The following is a 20,990-nucleotide window of genomic DNA, read 5'->3' as shown; positions in this document are numbered from 1 at the left end:
CTCAGAAGTGCTACCCTAAAGCAAGGAAAGAGTGACTACTTTGTAGAAAGAAGACCTGAGTTGAAATGTCAGCTTTGCTACTTACTACCCTTGTAGTTTTGATCACTTTATCTCTGGACCTCAGTTTCCCTATCTGTAAAATAGATTGCACCAAGTGACTTTTTAAAGTCTCTTCTAGCTCTTTATCTTTAAGCCTAAGAACCTGTCCTTCCTTTCTCAGTATAGGAAAGCTGTTGCTCCAGTCATAGCTAACCCTTAAAGTCAGGGCAGCTTTTTTTCCTTTTTCTTAAAGGTTAGTGTTCTTTTTGCCCTTTTCCCTGGAAGCAGTCATTTTCTGCTGAATGACAGCTGCCAGAAGCCTCCTGACTTTGATCCCTTTCCTGGGGGGATGAAATGGAATAAGGCCACATTCTCACTTCCAACTGCTCCTCCTCCCTCGGTGGGGCCTTTGCACCTGGAAGCAGACACAGATTTCATTGGCAAGTCAGGCTGCTTGGTGGATGAGTGGATCCATAGACTCCCATCCAATATCCTGGGCCTTTTAGCTATGAGGATGTTAAGAAATATGAGCATCCATCACCTGGATTATTGGTTGGAAATACTGTGTGGTGGGATTTCTGCCAATTCCCACCACCCCCCCCACCCCCATATACCATTTCTTTTTAGATGGAGGTGAAAACAAGGAAAGATTTGATTTATATTTTTAAAAAAACAGCTAAGCAACCAGGGTCTCCAGATTCATTACTTGAGCCTTCTGATGGACACCACCTGTCTCTTGTTGGTTCCTGTTCATGTTCTCCTTCCAAGTAAACAATCTGCTTTGTAACATCACAGAAAGAATAATGAAGAGGATGGGAACCAAGGTAGAAATGCTTGGCTTGGTCCCACTGATGCCAGTCTTCCTGCTGTCAGAGAGCCAGGAACAGCCTGGAGAGTTAGAGGGGTGGTGATTAACATTGTGGATGGCAAACACTGTCTAGGCCCTGGACCATTGGGATGTTAGTGGGCTTTCTATTTGTTCCCTCCCTATGAAGGTGGGTAAGAGTTTGAAGGCATTCTTGGTGCTTTAGTCAGGAGGCCAGAGGACTTCCTATATTGATTAAAAGGCCAGGCTTGCAGGGAGAAGCTGGAGCTGGGGTGTGACAGTGACAGATCAGACAGCATTTTAGGTTGTGGCTGAGAAATTTTCCAATTGATAATGTGGAGAGGTTAAAATTTTAGGCTACTTTTGGGACCTATGTTAGTTTCTTTGGTGTGTTTTAATTCTTCTCAAATTTTTTCCTTAGGTCCTTGGCATTAATCTTCAGAATTATGCTGAAATTCAGAAAGCACAATTTTAGGCAGAACAGAATTCTTAAAGGGTCACATGCACATGCAATGGGGGTGTACTGAGCCAAAGATGTGAACTCGAAAAATTAGCCTGTAAGATCTGAAGAAACAATAGCCTACTGCTTTTGAGGCACATATTTAACTTTCTTAAAAAATGTTTTACTATTTTAGACAAGTAATTTTCCTTGGCTTTTTCTCTTCTCTCTTCAGCTGTGATTTCTGGGAGATGGACAGAGTAGTGAATAGAAAGACCTGTATTATCCCCCAAAATTATCATATAAAAGAAAAAGATAGACAGTGATAATACTGGAGAAATTTCAGAGTAAATTAACTAAGCTCTATTCAAACCTGGGCTAGCTAGATTGGGTGCCAATGTTTGATCTATTCTAAATCAGAAAGAAAGCCAACACACAGAGTACCTTGGGCAGGAGAGATGAGTGATATTAATGCAGATATGTGGATATGGGCAGTCATTCCAACATTCTTTTCCAATTCCGCTCCTACAGTAAAACATATAACGATGATACATGACTCGCTTAAATTACTTTAAATTTATTTGAAATCCCAAGGAGAGAAGCCCTTTAGGCTTTGTGTCCACTTCGATGTATGCATATGAGGTGATGAAATTTGTGGTGCTAAAATGGCTTTAGCAATAACAGTGACTAATGGCAAGTGCTAAGACACCATTGAAAGGTCTAAGGATAATATCGAGGATAATATTGATAATGAATGGCAGCTATTATGAAGGAAGGCACAAGTGACAATATCTTTGCCTGTTGGATACCTAGCTTTGGGGGTTATTTTTCTTTTTCTTCTGGTTGCTGCGGAAACAATGGAGCCAACTCTACAAAGCTTGCCTTCTGACAATTATTGATATAAAAATAGCTTCTACTTTGTTTCTCATTACAGTGGACATCCCAGAAATAACAAGAATTCCAAACAGTGAGGGATATGAAGATGATGAAGGTGAGCTGATTTCTACCTATCCCTTTCCTTTTTTTTTTTAAGATATTCCTATCTAAACTTAAGATTGGCTTGACAGGAGTCTTATCCAGAGTCCTAGAGAGCAAAGGTTGAAGAACAAAGGCCAAGAATGAAAATGGTGAAAAAAGTTAGAAAATATCATATCTACCTGTCAAGGTCAAAGTAGAGAGGGACCTTCATACAACTCTGCCACTAACTAGCTGTATGACCTTGGGCTAGTCACTTTTACTCTCTTAACTATTAAAAACAAAACAAGATGGGGTTCCTTCTAAGGTAAACATCATGAACATCAAAATTACGTGAGGCATATGATTTTTATGTAATCCTAGATTCCATTTTATTATTTTTGACTGATTTTTGTACGTTTTGTTGATGCCTTTTGTTTTTGTACTCATTTGGGTCTGTGATTCTGAGGTGGGTGCTTGAGTGCTAACAATAACTTGGCCAAAACAAGAAAAAGAAAAGAAAGAACTAAGAGTCATCAAAGTATTTATTATTTGAGCTATAGCCACCCCTCCCCCAAACCACCCTGGAACTGAGCCCTTCCTAATAACAAAGAAAAAACAGTTAAGCAAGAACATTCAATGCAGTAACCATGTCTCAAAGTATGTAAGTGCAACATTTTATCTCGGTAGTCCCTACAGGAAAGTGTGTTTCCTTGTCTGATTTTCCAATTACCAGGGATTTTTTCCTTTACATTGCTGGGGTCTTTGTGCATTTTATCCTTTTGGTTTTGCTCAGTTCCCTTTACAATAATAGTTCATACAAATCTTCCCATGTTTCTCAGAATTCTCATGTTTGTAATTTCTTACTGCACGATCTTGTCCCATTACATTCATAAACCACAGTTAATTCAGCCTTTCCCCAATGATTGGTCACCTAGTTTATTTTCATTTTTTTACAACCACAAAATGTGCTACGGTGAGCATTTTGTTATGTATAGGACCTTTGGTTCTTTTCTTGACCTCTGGTTTTGAGCCTAAATTTTTAAAAAGCTGTTTAAGTATTCTGAGCTCCTGGGGCAACCACCCACCTTACCAATCTTCTTCCTGGGTAATTTGAATCTATTCAACATGTTACCAATTAATTACTCACTAAGCAACTCTTGGGAGAGAGGGATCTGCCCCCCCCATCTACCTTTGAGTAATGCCTTTTTTATGCAAAGACTACAGGGATATGAACTATGCAAATTAGATCTCTGTTATTTGTCAGGGCTTTGTCATCACCATGCCAGTACATCAGAATTTTCTTCATGAAAATTAACCTTGGGATCCTGCAAAGTCTCAGTATCTCTGGCTGGCCACCCTTGGTTCACATCACCTTAATTCTCAGTCACCATAAATGGAGATTTGCTGGAGGGGGCAGACCAAAACTTCCTGACATCCAAAGACTCCGAATCCCTACTCAAACCTCCTGAGAGTTCTACCCTGAGACACTCTTATAAGAATTCAGGTTAACTAATGGCTCTTTCTGTTTTCATACCCAAACCCAACACTAACACTCTATCTTCTACATATTCAAATTCCATTCTGCCCTTGGTTACAAGCAACTAGGGACTGGCTTCCAAACACATCTATTCCACTGATTACCAACATCAGGAGATATTCTGGTTGTTTCTTTAGAGCCTGGGTTTAAGTGTTCTCCAGCTCAAGTGCACAGCTGTCACCTCTTCAGAGGCCAGCATTAGGCGGGCAAGAATAAACTCTGTGTGTATATGTTAAATATAACACACATCTATGGCATATGTTATATACAATGACAAAATTGTTTTTAGAACCATTGTGATGAGATACATACTGGTAGGTACCCATGGAATGTTAACATGCTCAATCAGCTTCCTTCTTTTGTATTGTAGATGAGTACGAAGTGGACTGGAGTAACTCATCCTCCCCAACAACCGGTCCAGCTCTTCCCAAAGAGGACAGGGAGAAGAGCTGGCTGTATACTCTGGACCCCATCCTTGTTACCATCATTGCAATGAGTTCCCTGGGTGTCCTGCTAGGGGCCATCTGTGCTGGCTTACTACTCTATTGCACATGTTCCTACACAGGCCTCTCATCCCGTAGCTGTACCACACTGGAGAACTACAACTTTGAGCTCTATGACGGCATTAAGCACAAGGTCAAAATAAACCACCAGAAGTGCTGCTCAGAGGCATGACTGATTGCACCCGAATCACATTTGACGTTTCATTCCAGCAAGAGTGGCTGGTGAAGATTACTTTTTTTTTCTATGGGAACTGAATGCCATAATCTCGAACAAACCGATCCAGAATACAGACAGTGAGGGCAAGGCAGACTTGGGGGAGTGGAAGTGGGGAAGAGGGAGGTGTGGCCCACATGGGAGACTGGCTCCCACCCAGGACCACAGTGGCTGAGTCATGGCTGTAATGAGGACTTGCTCTCTGCTGGGACAAGGACAGGAGCTTGACTCTTGGGATTCCGATTTTGCCTTTTGTTTGAGGATTTTCTTTAAAAAAAAATTTTTTTTTTAATTTTCATCTTTGAAGGACTCAAAGAAGAAGAAAAGAATGACCTTTGTGGTGTGAGAAGTACAGATCGTTACTCCCCACTTTCTTTTCCTAATCGGTGGTTGAAAGGCGAGGGATTTTTCAGCTGGTCTATCTTTAGAAATAAAACACAAAGAGCCGTCCAGCTTATCCCCTTCTCAGATAGGCTTGTGATTTAAGGGATTTGCTACTGGGGCAGGTTCTGCCAACTGAGCCTGTGTGCTGCCGTTTCCCGTCAGTCCTAGAACTGAAATTGAATGTTGTTGCCTTTAACTTTTCTTATCCAGGGGAAAATTGCCGTTTGAGGGTCAGCAGAAACAGCAGCTTTTTCTTATGTGTGATTCAAAACAAAACAGAAAGGAAACTTCACAAGTCACAATCCATAGGAGCACCTCCTTGGGAGCCACTAAAGGGCCTTAAAGTGCTTTGTGAATAGGAGCCATTTATTAAATCCAGAACCCGAGTCTGTCGTGATGGCTGAGGCCTTCCTGACAAGGCCTCTGGATGTTGCTTTCTTTCTTACTTTCTTTCTTTCTTTTCCATTCCCCCCTTGTTCTTGTAAAAATGAAAACACCACAGACAAAGACACCTTTGTAAGTTTTCCAAGCCCCAGGAGATAGCTTTGTTTGATATTCTTGGTGGGGAGGGGGATGAGAATACAAACAATTATTGTTTCCTCTATTAATAAGACATCGAGTATGGTGACCACTAGAATCCTAGCATGTTAGGGCTGGAAAGGAGACCTCAGACATTTGAGGAATTTCCTTCATTTGAGGAACTTATGGCCCAGGAAGATTATGTACCATATTGAAGGTCACACAACTTGTTAGTAGTAGGACCAGGACAAGAAACCTTGTTTTTTAAACTCTGTTAGGTGCTTGTTCAGCTACACCACGGTGCCTCCTGACTTGGTAGGAAGGGGGAGAAAGTGGACAGAAAAAGAACAGTTTAACCTCTGTTATCCCATAGTTAAGTAGGAAGGGTTGAGGGGACTGCCCTAGGGAGACATTTTGATTAATTAGTCCCTTCTCTAAGCTATGAGCCCTGATTTCTGCTTTGGGTTATAGCCACAGCCTTGGCTTTCCCGGGGAGTCAAAGTAAGTTGTGCAAGAGCCTGCCAGAGGTTAGCAGGCAGTGTGAACCAAAATATTAACACCTCTACTTCATCCTCCCCTCCTCACCATGGGATACATCCAGCTTCTTACTCATTCTCATACACACACTCTTTGATTTATGAGTTTTTGTTATCAAGTGCCTTGAAAAGTGAAGAAGAAAAAGAAGTATTTTTTTCCCTCTATCTAGAAATCCATGCTATATCATACAAGTAAGGCATTCATCCTTCCCTGGCCCAGCTGCTTCTCTGAACTCCTCTGAACTCTCCACTGATCTCCACTAATGGAACAAGACCTGCCCAGATGGTTGAATGGGTCAAGAGTTATAGCCCTCCACATACCTCACCTGGCTGCAGAAGGGGCGGGGGGGTAGGCAGGAATAAAATGAAAACTGTGCAGAGGAAAGGTTGTCCAAATAAGAGTAGCTTGACTTAGGCTTAAATTAATGTGTAAGAATTTTCCTGTTTGCAGGCAACACTCATCCAAAAAGCCGACCACCATACCCAGCTTATCACATGAATGGTAAAACTCGTCAGACCATTGCTGCTGCTACTATCATGCACAATTTCATTCGTCTCACACCCAAGCTAAGGGGAAGGGTGAATGGAACAAATGTGTTCCTATAAATGTTAACTTATGGACCTGATAGTTAAAATGGTAATGTCACAGTGTATTGTATTCATACAGAGAGTGAGAGTTCATATCTACATATATTTATACATATATGTGTATGTTTGCGCGCGCATGTGGGTTCTCTGTATGTACCGTGTATGTGAATGGTCACGTGGGACTGAATAGTGTTAATGTAACTTTGATCTAGGGCAGGAGAGTACTGCTGTTCTTGGCATTTAATTTGGCACAGTGTTAGTTAATGGTGAAGTGCAAAGTTATTAAGCCCACATGCTTGGCTCAATGCTACCCTACGAGCGGGGCATGCCGAAATAAGTTTCCAGTTCAATCATTCCTCCTCTTCTCCCTGCAGTAAGGCCTTTAGGGCCTCAGGTAACACTGGTTACAGGAGGGATGCTTGGGAAGTAAGGAAGCACCCAAGAATCTTCCCAAATCTCTTGAAGACAAAGATTTCCCCACACCTATTTCTGTGCTGACTGTCCCTCTCGTGGCCTGGTAATGGGGCACTTGGCCCCGTGCCACCTGCTAGCCTCATTCCGGGTCTGTAGTTCATCTCTGAGTTGTACACTACGGAACACGCATCTGCTTTAAGAGTCCCACATTCATATTTCCCATCGGCTGGTACAGGGAATCTGACTGTGCTCTGAATGCCGAGCCAGAGCAGGCCATCCAGTGCTACAGTGTGTTATTGTTAACTTGAACAGGGAAAATGAAACAAAACATTGGTGCATTCGATTCATTGTTCTTTCTCTACAGTGATGCTTTGCTCACCCTCCTTAGTGAGGTAAACCCAACCAACAGTATTGACACAATTCTATGCCTTGTACTGAATGACCTATTACCTCCACGCTCTCATGGACTGGGTGGTCAGGAGGGCCATGCGGTTGCTTTCTCCCTTCGGTGGGGAGGGGGTTGGTAGGGGTGGGATGCTTTGGGATGAGCACGGGGTGGGGGAAGGGAAATAAAAGTTAAGAAAACAGTGGCTTAACTTTTCCAAGGCTCACAGTTGAAGGTGTTTCACCATTCGCTGGCTGGGTCAGATCATAGGGGACTTGAGAGCTTTTACTGTGATTCTCCACAAGGTAAAAAATCAACTGCAACAACAAACTGTGTTTATATGATTTGTATAAAGCCTTTTTAAAATTACTATTTAAATAAACAGTATACCAGGGACTCTTTTTGCATCTTCTTTATTCAAGACGAAAGGGCTTGGGGTAAAGCTTTGCACACTACAATGGGTGTTTAATAAATGTGGGTGGCTAGCTCCTTGAGGGCAGGAACTAGTGTGGTTTTTAAATTTTTTTATCTTCATTATCTCTGGTGCTCCAACATAGTAGGTACTTAATAAATATTAATTGAATTGAAATTGAAATGAATTGGCTAGTTAGGTGACTAAGGGGAAAAAATGGCAGAATGAAGAACTTGAGGGATGGATAAAGAGCCTTCATACAGCTGCTCTAACCAGTATCTCCAAAGCTTTACCTGAAAATCACAGAGCCAGCTGGCATGCCTCCCTCCCCCACCCCCCACCTCCACAACGTACCCTTTCTGTAATTTGTAGTTCCCTAGCATATCCTACCTTTCCATCTTCGAGGTCTTCGTAACCAGCATTTCTTAGCCCTACTTCACTCCTGACCCCATACACAATGATCCAAAGGCTTTGCAGGTAATGAAAAGTAACTCCTTATAAAAAAGGTCGAGGGCCATTGTTCACCGTCCCATCACTCAGTTCCAAACCACCCCAGGCACGGGTCATCTAAAGTCAGTCAAAAATAACAGGCATTTATTAAGCCCTTACTATATATGCCAAGAAAGCTAATGATTGTTCCCCATTTGAGGATAGTTTTAATGCAATGCTTTCCACTCAAGACCCCTTCAGCACTTCCTAAACTGAAGGTCAGTGACCCCATATGAGGTTGTGACCCACAGTTTAAGAAGTGCTGCTCGAGGGAGCTCACTAAGACGAGAAGGTATACATCTGCATTGGTAGAGAGAGTTTCCTCACCTGGGAAGTTCCCTATACTAATGAAATTATAAGCCCAGTTCCTATCCCTATCCCTTAGTTCAGGGATCCTTAAACTTTTTTAGTCGCATGGATTCCTTCGGCAGACTGGTAAAGCCTCCAGACCCCTCAGAATACGGTATACAATAAAATGTAAGAGTATATAATAAAATGCATGGGATTACAAAGAAAATCAATAATGTTGAAATACAATTATCAAAGATTTTTAAAGTTCAGATGTTAAGAATAGGAATCCTTATTTTTAGTGCAAAATCTTCCAACCCCTATCTTCAACATGTCTGAAAAACTTTCATAATCAAAGATCCTTATTTCTTAAAATTCATACCAAACTAAGTTCTCCAGTGTCCTGGTCCCTTTTTTCTACTCTCTGCTCCATCTGTGGAGCTTTCCAGAATCATCATGGTGAGGCTATAAGAAAAAGAGTGAAATAGTAGAGGATTTGGATATTTTGCCTATCCACGGTACAGCTTGAGTGCGAAAACCTTGGTCTAATGGCATCTGAGTCACTCCCAGAAGTTAATAATGGTACTATGAAAACAGATCAAAAGAGACCTGAGTTTTCTCTTCCCTACAGGTCTGGGACTGAATGGGCCAATGCTACCCCTGCCTGTGCAGTGTTCCTCCCTAAATAAATATAGGGCTGGGGTCTTGTTCTTCTTTAACATTTGTCCATTTGTTAGAAGACTCAAACTCAGATCTGAGCCAAGGCGCAAAGAATTCATTTAAGGGGGGCCAACACAAGTAGCCCTATCTTCCTTTGAGTATCTAAAAGTAACACAACTTGTTTATGCTCCTACCCATGTCTCCCCATCCTTATTTCTATTATTTCATGTGTCTGACGAGATGCCCGACTCATCTCTTCATTAGTGCTCTTTATTAAAACAACAAGGTTTAAAAAAGAAAATCAATCCTTGTTTTCTTTAAACAAGGTTTTGAGGCATTTTTAGTGCACTAATAAGCCAATAAAATGTCCTGATCTCTAGCTATCCATGTTTATACGGAACTTTTTTCTCTTATCTGAATCCTTCTAGAAATGTTTAGACAATCTCTAGTGGAAAGGCTGGGGTGAGAGGAAAAGGTGGTGGCACTTAGGAGGGCTAACTCTGGTATGGAGACAGAAGAGTGAGTTGAAGCTGGGGCAGAAGAACTCAGGAGGGAAACAAAGACCAGCTGGATGTCAAGGTCAACTGCTCCACTTTGGCTTTAATAGTTACGAAGAAGAAACTACTGATGAAATGCAAAATATTTTCCATTTCCCATAGATTAGAGATGGTGCTTATCTCAACTGGAACTCACCAAAATTCTGGAATGCTTTCTCTTGGGGTGGGGGTGGGGGGAAGAATGCAAAACATTCTCTGATGCCTGACCTCAGGGGCACATTGCCTTTCACTCAAAGAACCTCAAAACACTTCAGAAAGTCAGTATTAAGATAGTCATTTCAACAAATGGGGAAATCAGGGTCCAGAGAAGTCAAGCAACTAATCTCAGACCACCTAGGGAGGCAAACACAAAAGAGTAGTTTCCTTTGACCTTCAATTTTCTCTGAATCCTCCCAGTTTCAGCTTGTCTGCCTTCCCCCACATGCCAATAAACTCCTGGAAAATAGTCCCTGTTCTCCTATTCCTTGGATCAGTTCAGGTGGGAGGATCTGTCCTACCCTCTCCCCAGAAGTCAAAGCAGGTGAGGGGTGGAGCATAGTGTAGAGACAGTTGTTCAGATCAATTTTTTGGAGCTAAAAGCCAGGCTATATTGATAGCTGTGTATTTCTTCTCTCTTCCCTGCCAGAGGGAGGGAGAAAGGGTGTGTGTGTGTGTGTGTGTGTGTGTGTGTGTGTGTGTGTGTGTGTGTGTGTGTGTGTGTGAGAGAGAGAGAGAGAGAGAAGATGGATCAATGGATAGATGAATAATGAATGGATAGATATGTACATAGATAGATAGATAGACGGATAGATAGAGGGACAGAGCCAGGCTTTGGACCTAGGTCCCCTGATCTGTATCCTTTCTCTCTTTTTTCTACTACAAAGTGACTTTCAGGTGACCTACAATGGGAAGTGGGGGGTCAGTTCCCCTGTAACAACATAACTGTTTGGTTTTACCCATAGTCTCTTTGAGTTAACAGAACAATAATATTACGTTGTAGTAGAAAAAGTGTTTGTGGAGGGCCGACTTCACATAGTAGCTCAACATAAACAGATATAGGGCTTGCCTCGGCCTAAGTGCAAATATATAGTCTATACATATAAATGTGTGTGTACCTAGTTTGCAAACTGTAAAACACTATATAAGTGATCTGATTGTCTTATGTGTGCCTGTGTAAATGTACCCAGTCAGTTGGAGGGGTAGGGAGGAGAGGCAAAGAAGCTACAGGATCACGGACAGGACTCCTCTGCAGACAGTGTGGTTCAGTGGATAGAGGACTGAACATGAAGAGCGTGAGTTTTGAATCCTGCCTAGCTGTGTGACCTCATCCAAGTCATTTAACAGTTTCTTCATCAGTAAAATGGAGATTAAATAAAGCACCTATTTCATAAGATTTTAAGTATCCAATGAGATGTGTGCAAAGCGTTTCAAATATTGATGAGGGTTTAGGGCGAGAGGTGCTCGACACCCCAAAGTACCGACACGTTTATTAAGAGTTAGCCAAATAAGCCTGCCCCGAGAGATCCCACCCCTTGCGACTCCTGTAAGGAAAAAGGGCCAGACCCATCTGAGCTAGATTGGTTCTGACCGCCTTCATGGAGGCAAGATGGAGATTATATACACAAAGGTTGTGGGAGGGATTGAGGGGTGGTCTGGGGTGACCAGAAGAGGGGTTTAGGGAGGGACTTAAGGACGAGGTCAGACTCCAGGGTGGGGGAAATAGCTGAAGGCTATATGGAAATGACAACCCATCAAGGGCTGGGGTAGCAGAGCTAGGGTATAGATATTTTGATCAGGATTAAGGATGGGAAACAGGATTAAGGGTGGGAAACAGCTGGACAATAGAGGACTGGGCAAGGTAGGCATTTGGGCTTAATGGTTATAGCCTCAGGCCAAGGCCAGGTCGAGTGGCAAGATTCAAGGAGAGTTCAAGGGTTCAAGGGGTTCCCAGAGACTGTGCCCTCATCATTCCCCCCTCAAACAAATGGGACCCAAATTCTTTTGGGGTCAGGGACGAAGGTCTCAGCTTCTGGAATTGCTTCCTGCTGATAAGGGGCGTAGAGCTGGCTTGATGGGTCCAGTTCAAGGGGTGCACAGTCATCTGGAAGTTGATGGCTTGGAGACTGGAGGAGACAAACCTGGCAAGGAAGTTAAGCAAACAACAAAACAGACAGTACAGGAGTACAGAGAAAGGACAATATCCCTGGTGGGAATTAAAGATGACTATTTCGTACCTAGCTCTCCTAACCACTTGTTCTGCTTCGGGGTTCAGGAGTGTGTAGCACATCCAAATTAGGTCGGGGATATCTAAGAGCAAGGTTTGATGTTTGGTGAGCCTGTGGTTAGCCAGGCACTGGTGGCCCTCTGCTTCCAGGGTGCTCTGGCAAGGCAGAGCTTCTAGGGGCTGGTCTGCTAGAGGCTTAGAAGCTTCCTCAATTGGAATGGCTGTAGCAGCCAGAGAATCTAATTGTTTTGGAAAACAGGGGTCAGATCCTAAGGACTGGATTAGAATTTCCAAAGCCTGTCCTCTCCTTCCTTCAGCAGAGTGAGTGAAAGGTTTTTCTAGATTAGGTAGAGCTAATGCTGGAGTGGTGGTCAGTTTAGTTTTTAAAGTCCCAAAAGCTTGTGCTGGGTAGGGGCCCCACTCTAGAGGGAGTGAGTCAGGGCCTTGAGTGCCAATTAATGGTTGCCGTCCCTCCCAAGCCTTGGGCTTAATTGGATATTGAAGGCTATGGAGGGGAACTATGGCTGGGGTGGCAGAAGTAGCTTGCCCAGGAATTCTCTGATCCCAAACAATTGGCTCAACCCTCTCCCATGCCTCTGGGGGAACATGGGGAGGTCTGGGAAACAGAGGGAAAAGGGAGTTATGAGGTTTAACTAGAGAAAATTGGCTTCCCAATTTCACCGTCAGGTCCCTTCCCCAAAAGAGGGCAGGGCCAGAGAAGGAGTGTTCAGACAACAGATCCTTGATGCCCATGACCTGATGGGTCGAGGGGCATGTGGGGCCAGAGCCACTAGTTAAAGCAAGAGAACATAGCCGTGATAAAGTGGGTAACCTTACCTTCTGCCTCGATTTTGCCCAGGGCTCCTCGAGAGAGGTGGTGAAAGTGGGAGCACAGCCAAGTCCCAGGCTTTCCCCTCCTTCCGAGTCTTGAGAAGACTGGAGGACAGGGTGCTGGGGGGCTCTACCACTTTTCCAGCCTTGGGGACACCTCCAATGTCCCTCCTGGTTACATGCTGCACACGGTCCTAGAGGCCTGGATCCTGGAGGCTTCTTCCAGGGGGGTGCCCTAGAGGGGCACTCCTTAGACCAGTGACCCTCCTTGTGACATTGAAAGCAGGTTTCCCCTTTGCCAAAGTTGCCAGAAGCACCCTCCGGCAATCTCCTGGCCATGGCAGCCGCCAAGAATTGGGCATGTTCTCTGTCTCTGGCTTTTTCCTCTGCCTGGACTAAGTCTCTATTATTGAACACTCCGAATGCTGTCTCCAGTAATTGGGCCTGAGGTGTTTGGGGTCCCATTGCCAATTTCTGCAGTTTCCTCCTAATATCTGGGGCAGACTGATTAATGAAATACATGTTAAGTATTGCCGCCCCTTCAATAGAATCAGGATCCAAATTTGTATACTTCTTAATAGCTTCTACTAGCCGGGCTTGGAAAAGGACAAGGTTTTCTTTTTCTCCCTGAGTAATCTCTCTAATTTTTTGAAAATTTATTTGCTTTTGAAATGCAGTTCTTAGGCCTTCTAACAGGCAAATTTCCATATGGTCTCTCTTTTCTCTATCCTCACTCCTTTGATAATTCCATCCTGGGTCACTAGTTGGAACAGCAGCTGTTCCTGGGGGATAGTTTATGGAGTTATTGCTAGCCAAACTGTCCCCAAATTTTTGAGCGTGTTCCCATATTCTCCTCTTCTCCTCAGTGGTACAACAGGTAGAGAAGAGGATATGCAAATCACACCAAGAAAGTTCAAATTGCAGGGACAGATCCCTAAAACCCTCAGTAAACTTAGTGGGATCTTCTGAGTATCTCCCCAGTTTTTCTTTAATTTGGATGAGATCTGAAATGGAGAATGGAACAGGCAATCTCCTTGTCCCAGCAGGGGAGGCAGGCATTTCCCTCAGGGGAAAAAGCCTTGAAGGCGCTGTGGGACCTGGAGCTTGGGGCTGAGGTAGATTAGACTGCAAGGCCAGGGCATCTGCCTGGCAAGGGAGATCAGCTAGTACCTGAGGAGGGGTAGAGGTCAGAGGGGAAGATACCCCAGAGACCCAAGTGGGTGCTACCTCAGAGAGAGGGGCTAGGGGAGGAGATATTGCCGTGGGGGCAGGGCCCGAGGCTGGAACCTGAGTAGGGATTGCCTTGGGGATAGGGCCCATGGTGATAGATGTTGCAGGGCCTGCAGTAGAGGCAGGGCGTGGGGTCCCTTCAGCTGGAAATTCCTTCCTCCTTAGTAAAGGAGAAGTTAGGAGTAATTGTCGGGAGACAAACAAAATAAAACAAGAAAGCAAAATATACAGAAGGTACCTGAAACTTTCCCAAATTCCCAGCGCCGAAACAATTGAAAGAATCTGGCACATGCTTCCGGATGGGGCATCCGTCCATGTCCTTCGACATGACCACTGGACCGAGAACCACCTGATAACGTCAGGTTGACCAGGACAGCGTGACTGTCCGACTCACTGAGACCACTGGACCAAGCTGTCCGACCCACCGAGAACCACCTGATAGCGTGAGGTTGACCAGGACAGAGTGACTGTCCGACTCACTGAGACCACTGGACCAAGCTGTCCGACTGGACCGAGAACCACCTGATAGCGTCAGGTTGACCAGGACAGAGTGACTGTCCGACTCACTGAGACCACTGGACCGAGCTGTCTGACTGGACCGAGAACCACCTGATAGCGTCAGGTTGACCAGGACAGAGTGACTGTCCGACTCACTGAGACCACTGGACCAAGCTGTCCAACCCACTGGGACCTGCTGAGGTCAGGCCCGAGAAGCACATCCAAAATGTTTGGAGAGCGAGGAGGGGGATTGGGAGAGGGGGAGGCTCACATACCTTCAGTCTTGGCTGGAGAAGAACTTGAGATTAGCAGTGCTTCCCGGTTCAGGGAACCATAAATGATGAGGGTTTAGGGCGAGAGGTGCTCGACACCCCAAAGTACCGACACGCCGGGTCCTGCCGAAAGAATTCGACTCAAGCTTTCTCAGCCAAGGGAAGGGATAAAGTTTATTAAGAGTTAGCCAAATAAGCCTGCCCCGAGAGATCCCACCCCTTGCGACTCCTGTAAGGAAAAAGGGCCAGACCCATCTGAGCTAGATTGGTTCTGACCGCCTTCATGGAGGCAAGATGGAGATTATATACACAAAGGTTGTGGGAGGGATTGAGGGGTGGTCTGGGGTGACCAGAAGAGGGGTTTAGGGAGGGACTTAAGGACGAGGTCAGACTCCAGGGTGGGGGAAATAGCTGAAGGCTATATGGAAATGACAACCCATCAAGGGCTGGGGTAGCAGAGCTAGGGTATAGATATTTTGATCAGGATTAAGGATGGGAAACAGGATTAAGGGTGGGAAACAGCTGGACAATAGAGGACTGGGCAAGGTAGGCATTTGGGCTTAATGGTTATAGCCTCAGGCCAAGGCCAGGTCGAGTGGCAAGATTCAAGGAGAGTTCAAGGGTTCAAGGGGTTCCCAGAGACTGTGCCCTCATCAATATGAATTACAAACTATTATTATATAGCCTTTGTAGGGCTCCTAAAGAACAGTAATGGCTGTCCTTTATTTCACACTTCACATACCTAAGAATACTAATATGTGTAAAGCACTTTGAGTTCTGCAAAGCACTTTACCTGTAACCCTCCAGTGAGAAGAGAGGTCCATACCAAAGGCTCTGGGACTCAGACCACGCATGTATTATTTCCTTTGAGCTTCACAGCAATCCTGTGAAGAAGGTGCTATAGACATTATTATCCTCATTTTACAGATGAGAAAATGGCGGCTCAGACAAGTTGAGCGACTGGCCCAAAATCATAAACCTAATCATCGGAAACAAAATTCAAAGCCAGGTTTTCTTGAACCAGAATATCCTGCTACCTCTCCAGTCGGGGCACTAAGACCAGAACGGGGTACTATTAAGCCTGTTTTCTATATCCTTCCACTTCCCCGCTTCATCCATCATTAAAATCACTTTGACTTTCCCACTTGCTGACAGAAAACAGCATCTTCTGTTTCAGGAGCTAAATTTCCCCTACCCACTGAAAGGTCTTGGCCTGAGTCCAATCTCCACTGGTCCTTGGTGCCATGCCGACCTTTTCTTCCCGCAGGCCTGAAGACTGCCATCAAGAAAAGGTTCAAATACTCCCCAAAGAGCAATCCTCACTTTGCCCTCCTCTCTCAAGGCTTCCCCACTGCTGCTGCCCGACCTTTGCAGGTATCCCAATTCCAACTGATTGAGTGAGAGCCCATTAGAGCAGAAGCCAGGGAAGCATTCAGTCTAGGCTGCAGATCATCTTCAGTGATTGGGGGTGGTAAGGGCAGGGATGAGGAGGGCTATTTATTACCAAGGCCCATCCAACTATCAGCATCATCATCACCTTCACCATCACCGAAGGAACTATTACATTAGCAAGGTCACTGCAGTTCACTCCTTGACTCAACAACTCCCTCTGCTTGGGGCGGTGACTCCTCCAGCCAGACTTCTGTGATTTGGAGGAGTAAGTCTCTAATAAATTCCCCTGTTCTCAAGTCCTTGACTGCCCCTGCTGTGAATGAAAGAGCAGTCTTTCTGTGTGCACAGGCTCCGCTGGCTGCTCCCTTTGCCACTGCCAGACAATCATACTTACACAGTCCTCTGACCAGCTCCAAGTGTGAGCTTTGTGACACGGTGACGAGCTCTGTCTGAGCCTGCTGTGCAGAATCCATTTTACAAACTCCTCTCACCCTCCTCCAAAGCATTTAGCCGCCTATTTCTGATATGTAGACCCACCCCAGGCACCAAATACTCTATCTAAAGGATCCAAACTCAATAAATTGCCAAATCTATCAATTCTAGTTCTAAAATATCTCTTGCTTTCACCTCCTCTCCACTTACAACTCCCGTCAATCCAATTAAGGTGCTTATCACTTCCTACCTAGACTACTACACTAGCTTCCTAATTTCCCCACCCCCCATCTATCCCCAGTGAATCTGCCAAAAGAATCTTTTACAGGCACAGATCTGACCACGGGGGTCATCTGTCCAGAACCTTCAGTGGCTCCCTGTGTCCGCTAGGACAAAATACAAGTTCTTCAGTTTGGCATTTAAAGGTTTCAATAATCTGGTTCCAATTTATTTTGCCAGCCTTATTTCTCATTACTCACCTTCAGGCATGTTCTATTTTGGAAGACCCAAGTTCACATGTGGCCTCTGGTACTTAGCAGCTTTGCGACCCTGGACAAGTCACTTAACCCTGTTTACCTCACTATCCTCCTCTAGAATGGAGATAACAATAAAACCTACTTCCCAGGGTTGTTGTGAAGTTCAAATGGAATACATTTAACATGGTGCTTGGCATATAGTAGGTGTTCTAGAAATGCTTATTCCCTTCCCCCTTTAGGCATGAAACAGTGTGGTACAGTGGAAGGAGCATTGGCTTCGGAGGCAGAGAACCTGGTTAAAATACTTACCATCCACATGACCCTGGACAAGTCACAAACTCTCTGAGCCTCAGTGTTCTCATTTGTAAAATTAGGAGGTTGAACTAAACAACCACTAAGAATCCATCCAGCTCTAAATCCATGATCCTAACATATATTCTGTTCCTTGAAGTTACCAATCAATTGCCTTCTTCTGTCCATTCATTTGCACACATGTCCCTATCCTTACAATGTATTCCCTCCTCATCCAAAATCTTTCAGATCCCTTATTATCAAAGGGTCAGGTTCTTTCCCTCCACAAATTGTATTATATTAACTTCTCTGTGCACATTGTATCACCTCAATTCCCTTTGGTTAAACTCTTTAAGGGCAGGCGCTATTTAAAATCTTTGTAGCTTTATCCCCAGCTCCTAGCATGGTACTTTACACATAGTAAGTGCTTAATAAATTGAAAGGAATCAAATCTAACAAGCATTGATTAAGGGACTATTCTGTGTTAGGGGTTGAAGAAGATAACAAAGTTTAGGTAAGGCACTGTCTATCCACGGGTGGGGGACCATGTGGCCCTCTAGGTTCTCAAGTGTGTCAGTCAAAGTGAGTCAGTCTAAGGGCTGCACTTGAGGACCAAGAAGGCCACATGTGGCCTCGAGGCCACAGGCTCCCTATACCCTCATGGCGTTTTGTAGGGAAAAATTATACATGCATAGATAACTATAATATACAATACTGTAAGCTAACTGAATTAGAAGGATACAAAATAAGTGTTTTGTGAGGGAGAAGAAGGTTATTTCAGACAGGGAGAAGATCTGGGAAGGCTTCAAGGGGGATGTGACATTTGAGTGGGATTTTAAAGAGGGGAGAAGAAGAAATATTCCCTACTTGGATCACTCCAAGGCTTTCATGGAGGGGCTCAGTGAAACTATGAGCTATGCCATGCAGAGTTACCCAAGATAGACAGGTCATAGTGGAGAGTTCTGACAAAAGATAATCCACTAGAGAAGGAAATGGCAAACTGCCCCAGTATCTTTGCCAGGAAAACCCCATGGACAATACTAGAATCATAAAAGAGATAACCTCAGAAGATGAGCTCCTCATGCAGGAAGGTGTCCAGTGCACTACTGGAGAAGAGCAGAGGATGAGTACAAGTAGCATCGGTACTAATGAAGTGTCTGGGCTAAAGCTAAAAGGAAGCTCAGATGTATCTGGTGATGAAAAGTCCAATGCTGTAAAGATTAATATTGCATAGGAACTTGGAATATAAGATCTATGAACCAAGGTAAGCTGGATATGGCCAAATAGGAGAGATAGAAAGATTAAATAAACATGGACATCTTGGGTATCAGTGAACTTAAATGGACAGGTATGAGTGAATTTAATTCAGGTGATCACTATGTATACTACCATGGTGTGTTGGCAACCAAAAATGGGCTCCTTAGCACTTAGTCAACAAGCGCCCTTGACTAGTTTGGCTTTTTCCCCTGAACTGAATACTGTTTGTATGTTGGACTGGAGTAAGCTTGTCGGCCCCTTCACCTTGCTTCCCTTGCTTAAGCTGATGGAAAGAACCTGTGCTTTCCTGGTCAACCCCTTCACCTTGCTTAAGCAGATTGAAAGAACCTGTGCTTTCCCTGGCGTACCTTACACCCCCCGAAGAAGCCGGATGGTTAAAAGCAGCTCCCGTTGGAGCCAGAGGCTGCTATAGCCACAGCCACAGCCACAGCCACAGCCACAGCCACAGCCACAGCCACAGCCACAGCCACAGCCGAAGCAGGAGCTGCCAGTGGCAGAGCTGACCTACAGGAGGAAGCTGAACAAGGACTTCAGGCCAGTGGGTAATCTTTTTACCATAGAGGGGGAAGCATGATTTTGCTTTACGCAATCATGCTTCTCTGTAGCCTCCTGGTTACTCTTTCAAGGCGTACTTATTGGGCCTGGAAGCTTTTGATCAATATATCAAAATGGGGTTGCTGGTTCATGGGTTGGTTACTGTGGAGCCTAAATATATGTTTTGATTCTTCTGCCTTCTACTTTGAGAGTTTCTTATATCCTGCGGTTCCGAACCTTTCAGACATGTTTATGATCCTCTTTGAGATTATAAACTCTGCCCTCCTAATACAGAATGTAATCTCCTTGAGGGCAAAGGTATTGTTTTTTGCCTTTCTTTCTATACCCAGGTGCTTAGCACAAGGTAAGTGCTTAAAAAAGTTTCTTGATTATGACTTGCTAGTAGCCCAGAAGCAAGGACAAGAGTGAAAAGGTTATTAAGGGATAAGGAAAAACATAGAGTCTGGTCCCTCCTTGCTCTGATTTAAATATTTCACTCTGAAATCCTTGGATAGAGATCCTGAACTTCAGTGAAGGAAAAATCACATCCTCATTTGTTTTCACTAATCAGCATTTCCTTCAGTTATTTAGCAGCATTACTCTGACAAGGGATCCATAGGCTTCACCAAGCTGCCAAGGGGTCCTTGATACAAAAAAGTGAATAGTTCTGGTTCTTTTGGGGGAATTTTAATTCCATTCCTCCACTTTTGAGCACACAGAGACCCCTCTCAACAGTCCTTCCTCTCTCTTTTTTTCTCCCCATTACTACATCTCCCACCTATGTATAAAGCCCAAAGCAGTACTGCTAGCTGCCTGTATCCATCATGGAATGAGTGTATGGTTTATTTTTTTTAACAGAATGTTGGAGGTTGAGGGAGTAGCAAAGAAGAAGGAAATTAAGTTTGGATTCTTTTTGCTCCCTCTTCCTTTCTCAAGCCACAGGCACGGCTTTCCAAAAGACCAGTTCTTACAGTAGGATTCTAGGACCATAGATTTAGAACTGGTCCCATCCTCGAAGGCCATCTAATCCAACTCCCTCATTGCACGGATGAGGAAACTGAGGCCAGGAAGGTTGATTGACTTTAGTAACAAGGGAGAGGTTTAAAAATAAGAGTAGGAAAAAAAAGGAGAAAGTAAATAAAGGGAGAAAAAGACATCTAAGAGTAAAAGAAAAGTGAAGGGATCCATTGGTGTCTTCAGAAACTCCCTCGGGTGCTCTTTCAAAGCCTTTTTCAAATGACATGACTTAGAGAGGCTGATTGAGCAGCACCTCAACTAATCAATCTGTGATCAGTTCTGGTATATCCTCAAGGAGTACACGGGGGCTGGAGCAACCCCCTCCACACTCGTCCCTATATTTAAGCAACTTCTGTGGGTCATAAGCTCTCTAGAAATGGGCGAGACTATACAAAGACTAAGTATTCTAAGTGGACTCACCATTTCTGTCATGCAAGCTTAGCTATAGCCAAGCAGCAGTGGGGGGTGGGGGTGGGAGTTCCTTTGTCAAAATGAGCCCCCTTTTGCCACCCAGCAATCAGACACCTGGTCAGTCATTATCAGCCATGCAACTGGCTGAAAGCCTATGATTTCTCACTGATGAAAAGGAATTCAATTCCTGCTAAATTTTAAAGTATAAAGTACAAAACCAAAGCAGGTAGTATGAGTTTTTTAAGGAAATCTCTCTGGGAGGAAGGCAGCAGAAAAATCTAAACAGGACTCTTTCGCACAGTGGATAGAGCTGGGCCTGGAGTCAGGAACCTGAGTTCAAAACTGGCCTTAAATGCTTGCCAGGTGTATGACCCTAAG

The 20,990-nt window shown here is 44.3% G+C and overlaps 1 protein-coding gene across 2 annotated transcripts in view; it reads left to right on the top strand.

Moving 5' to 3' along the window:
* Positions 1 to 7,734, top strand: part of NRP2 (neuropilin 2) — a 151,170-nt gene extending 143,436 nt beyond the window's left edge. Inside the window, exons 16-17 of one of the 2 annotated variants that reach the window (XM_036754602.1) lie at positions 2,239 to 2,295; positions 4,169 to 7,734. In XM_036754602.1, the coding sequence (XP_036610497.1) occupies positions 2,239 to 2,295; positions 4,169 to 4,473 (362 nt within the window). In that variant the 3' untranslated portion in view covers positions 4,474 to 7,734. The remainder of the gene's footprint in view (positions 1 to 2,238; positions 2,296 to 4,168) is intronic. The other variant, XM_036754601.1, reaches the window with a different exon arrangement.
* The last annotated feature ends 13,256 nt before the right edge of the window (positions 7,735 to 20,990 follow it).

Source organism: Trichosurus vulpecula, chromosome 4, assembly GCF_011100635.1.
Source record: "Trichosurus vulpecula isolate mTriVul1 chromosome 4, mTriVul1.pri, whole genome shotgun sequence".
In the NCBI taxonomy this organism is placed as follows: domain Eukaryota; kingdom Metazoa; phylum Chordata; class Mammalia; order Diprotodontia; family Phalangeridae; genus Trichosurus; species Trichosurus vulpecula.
Note: the sequence above shows the minus strand (reverse complement) of the source record. Positions and strands in the feature narration are given on the sequence as shown.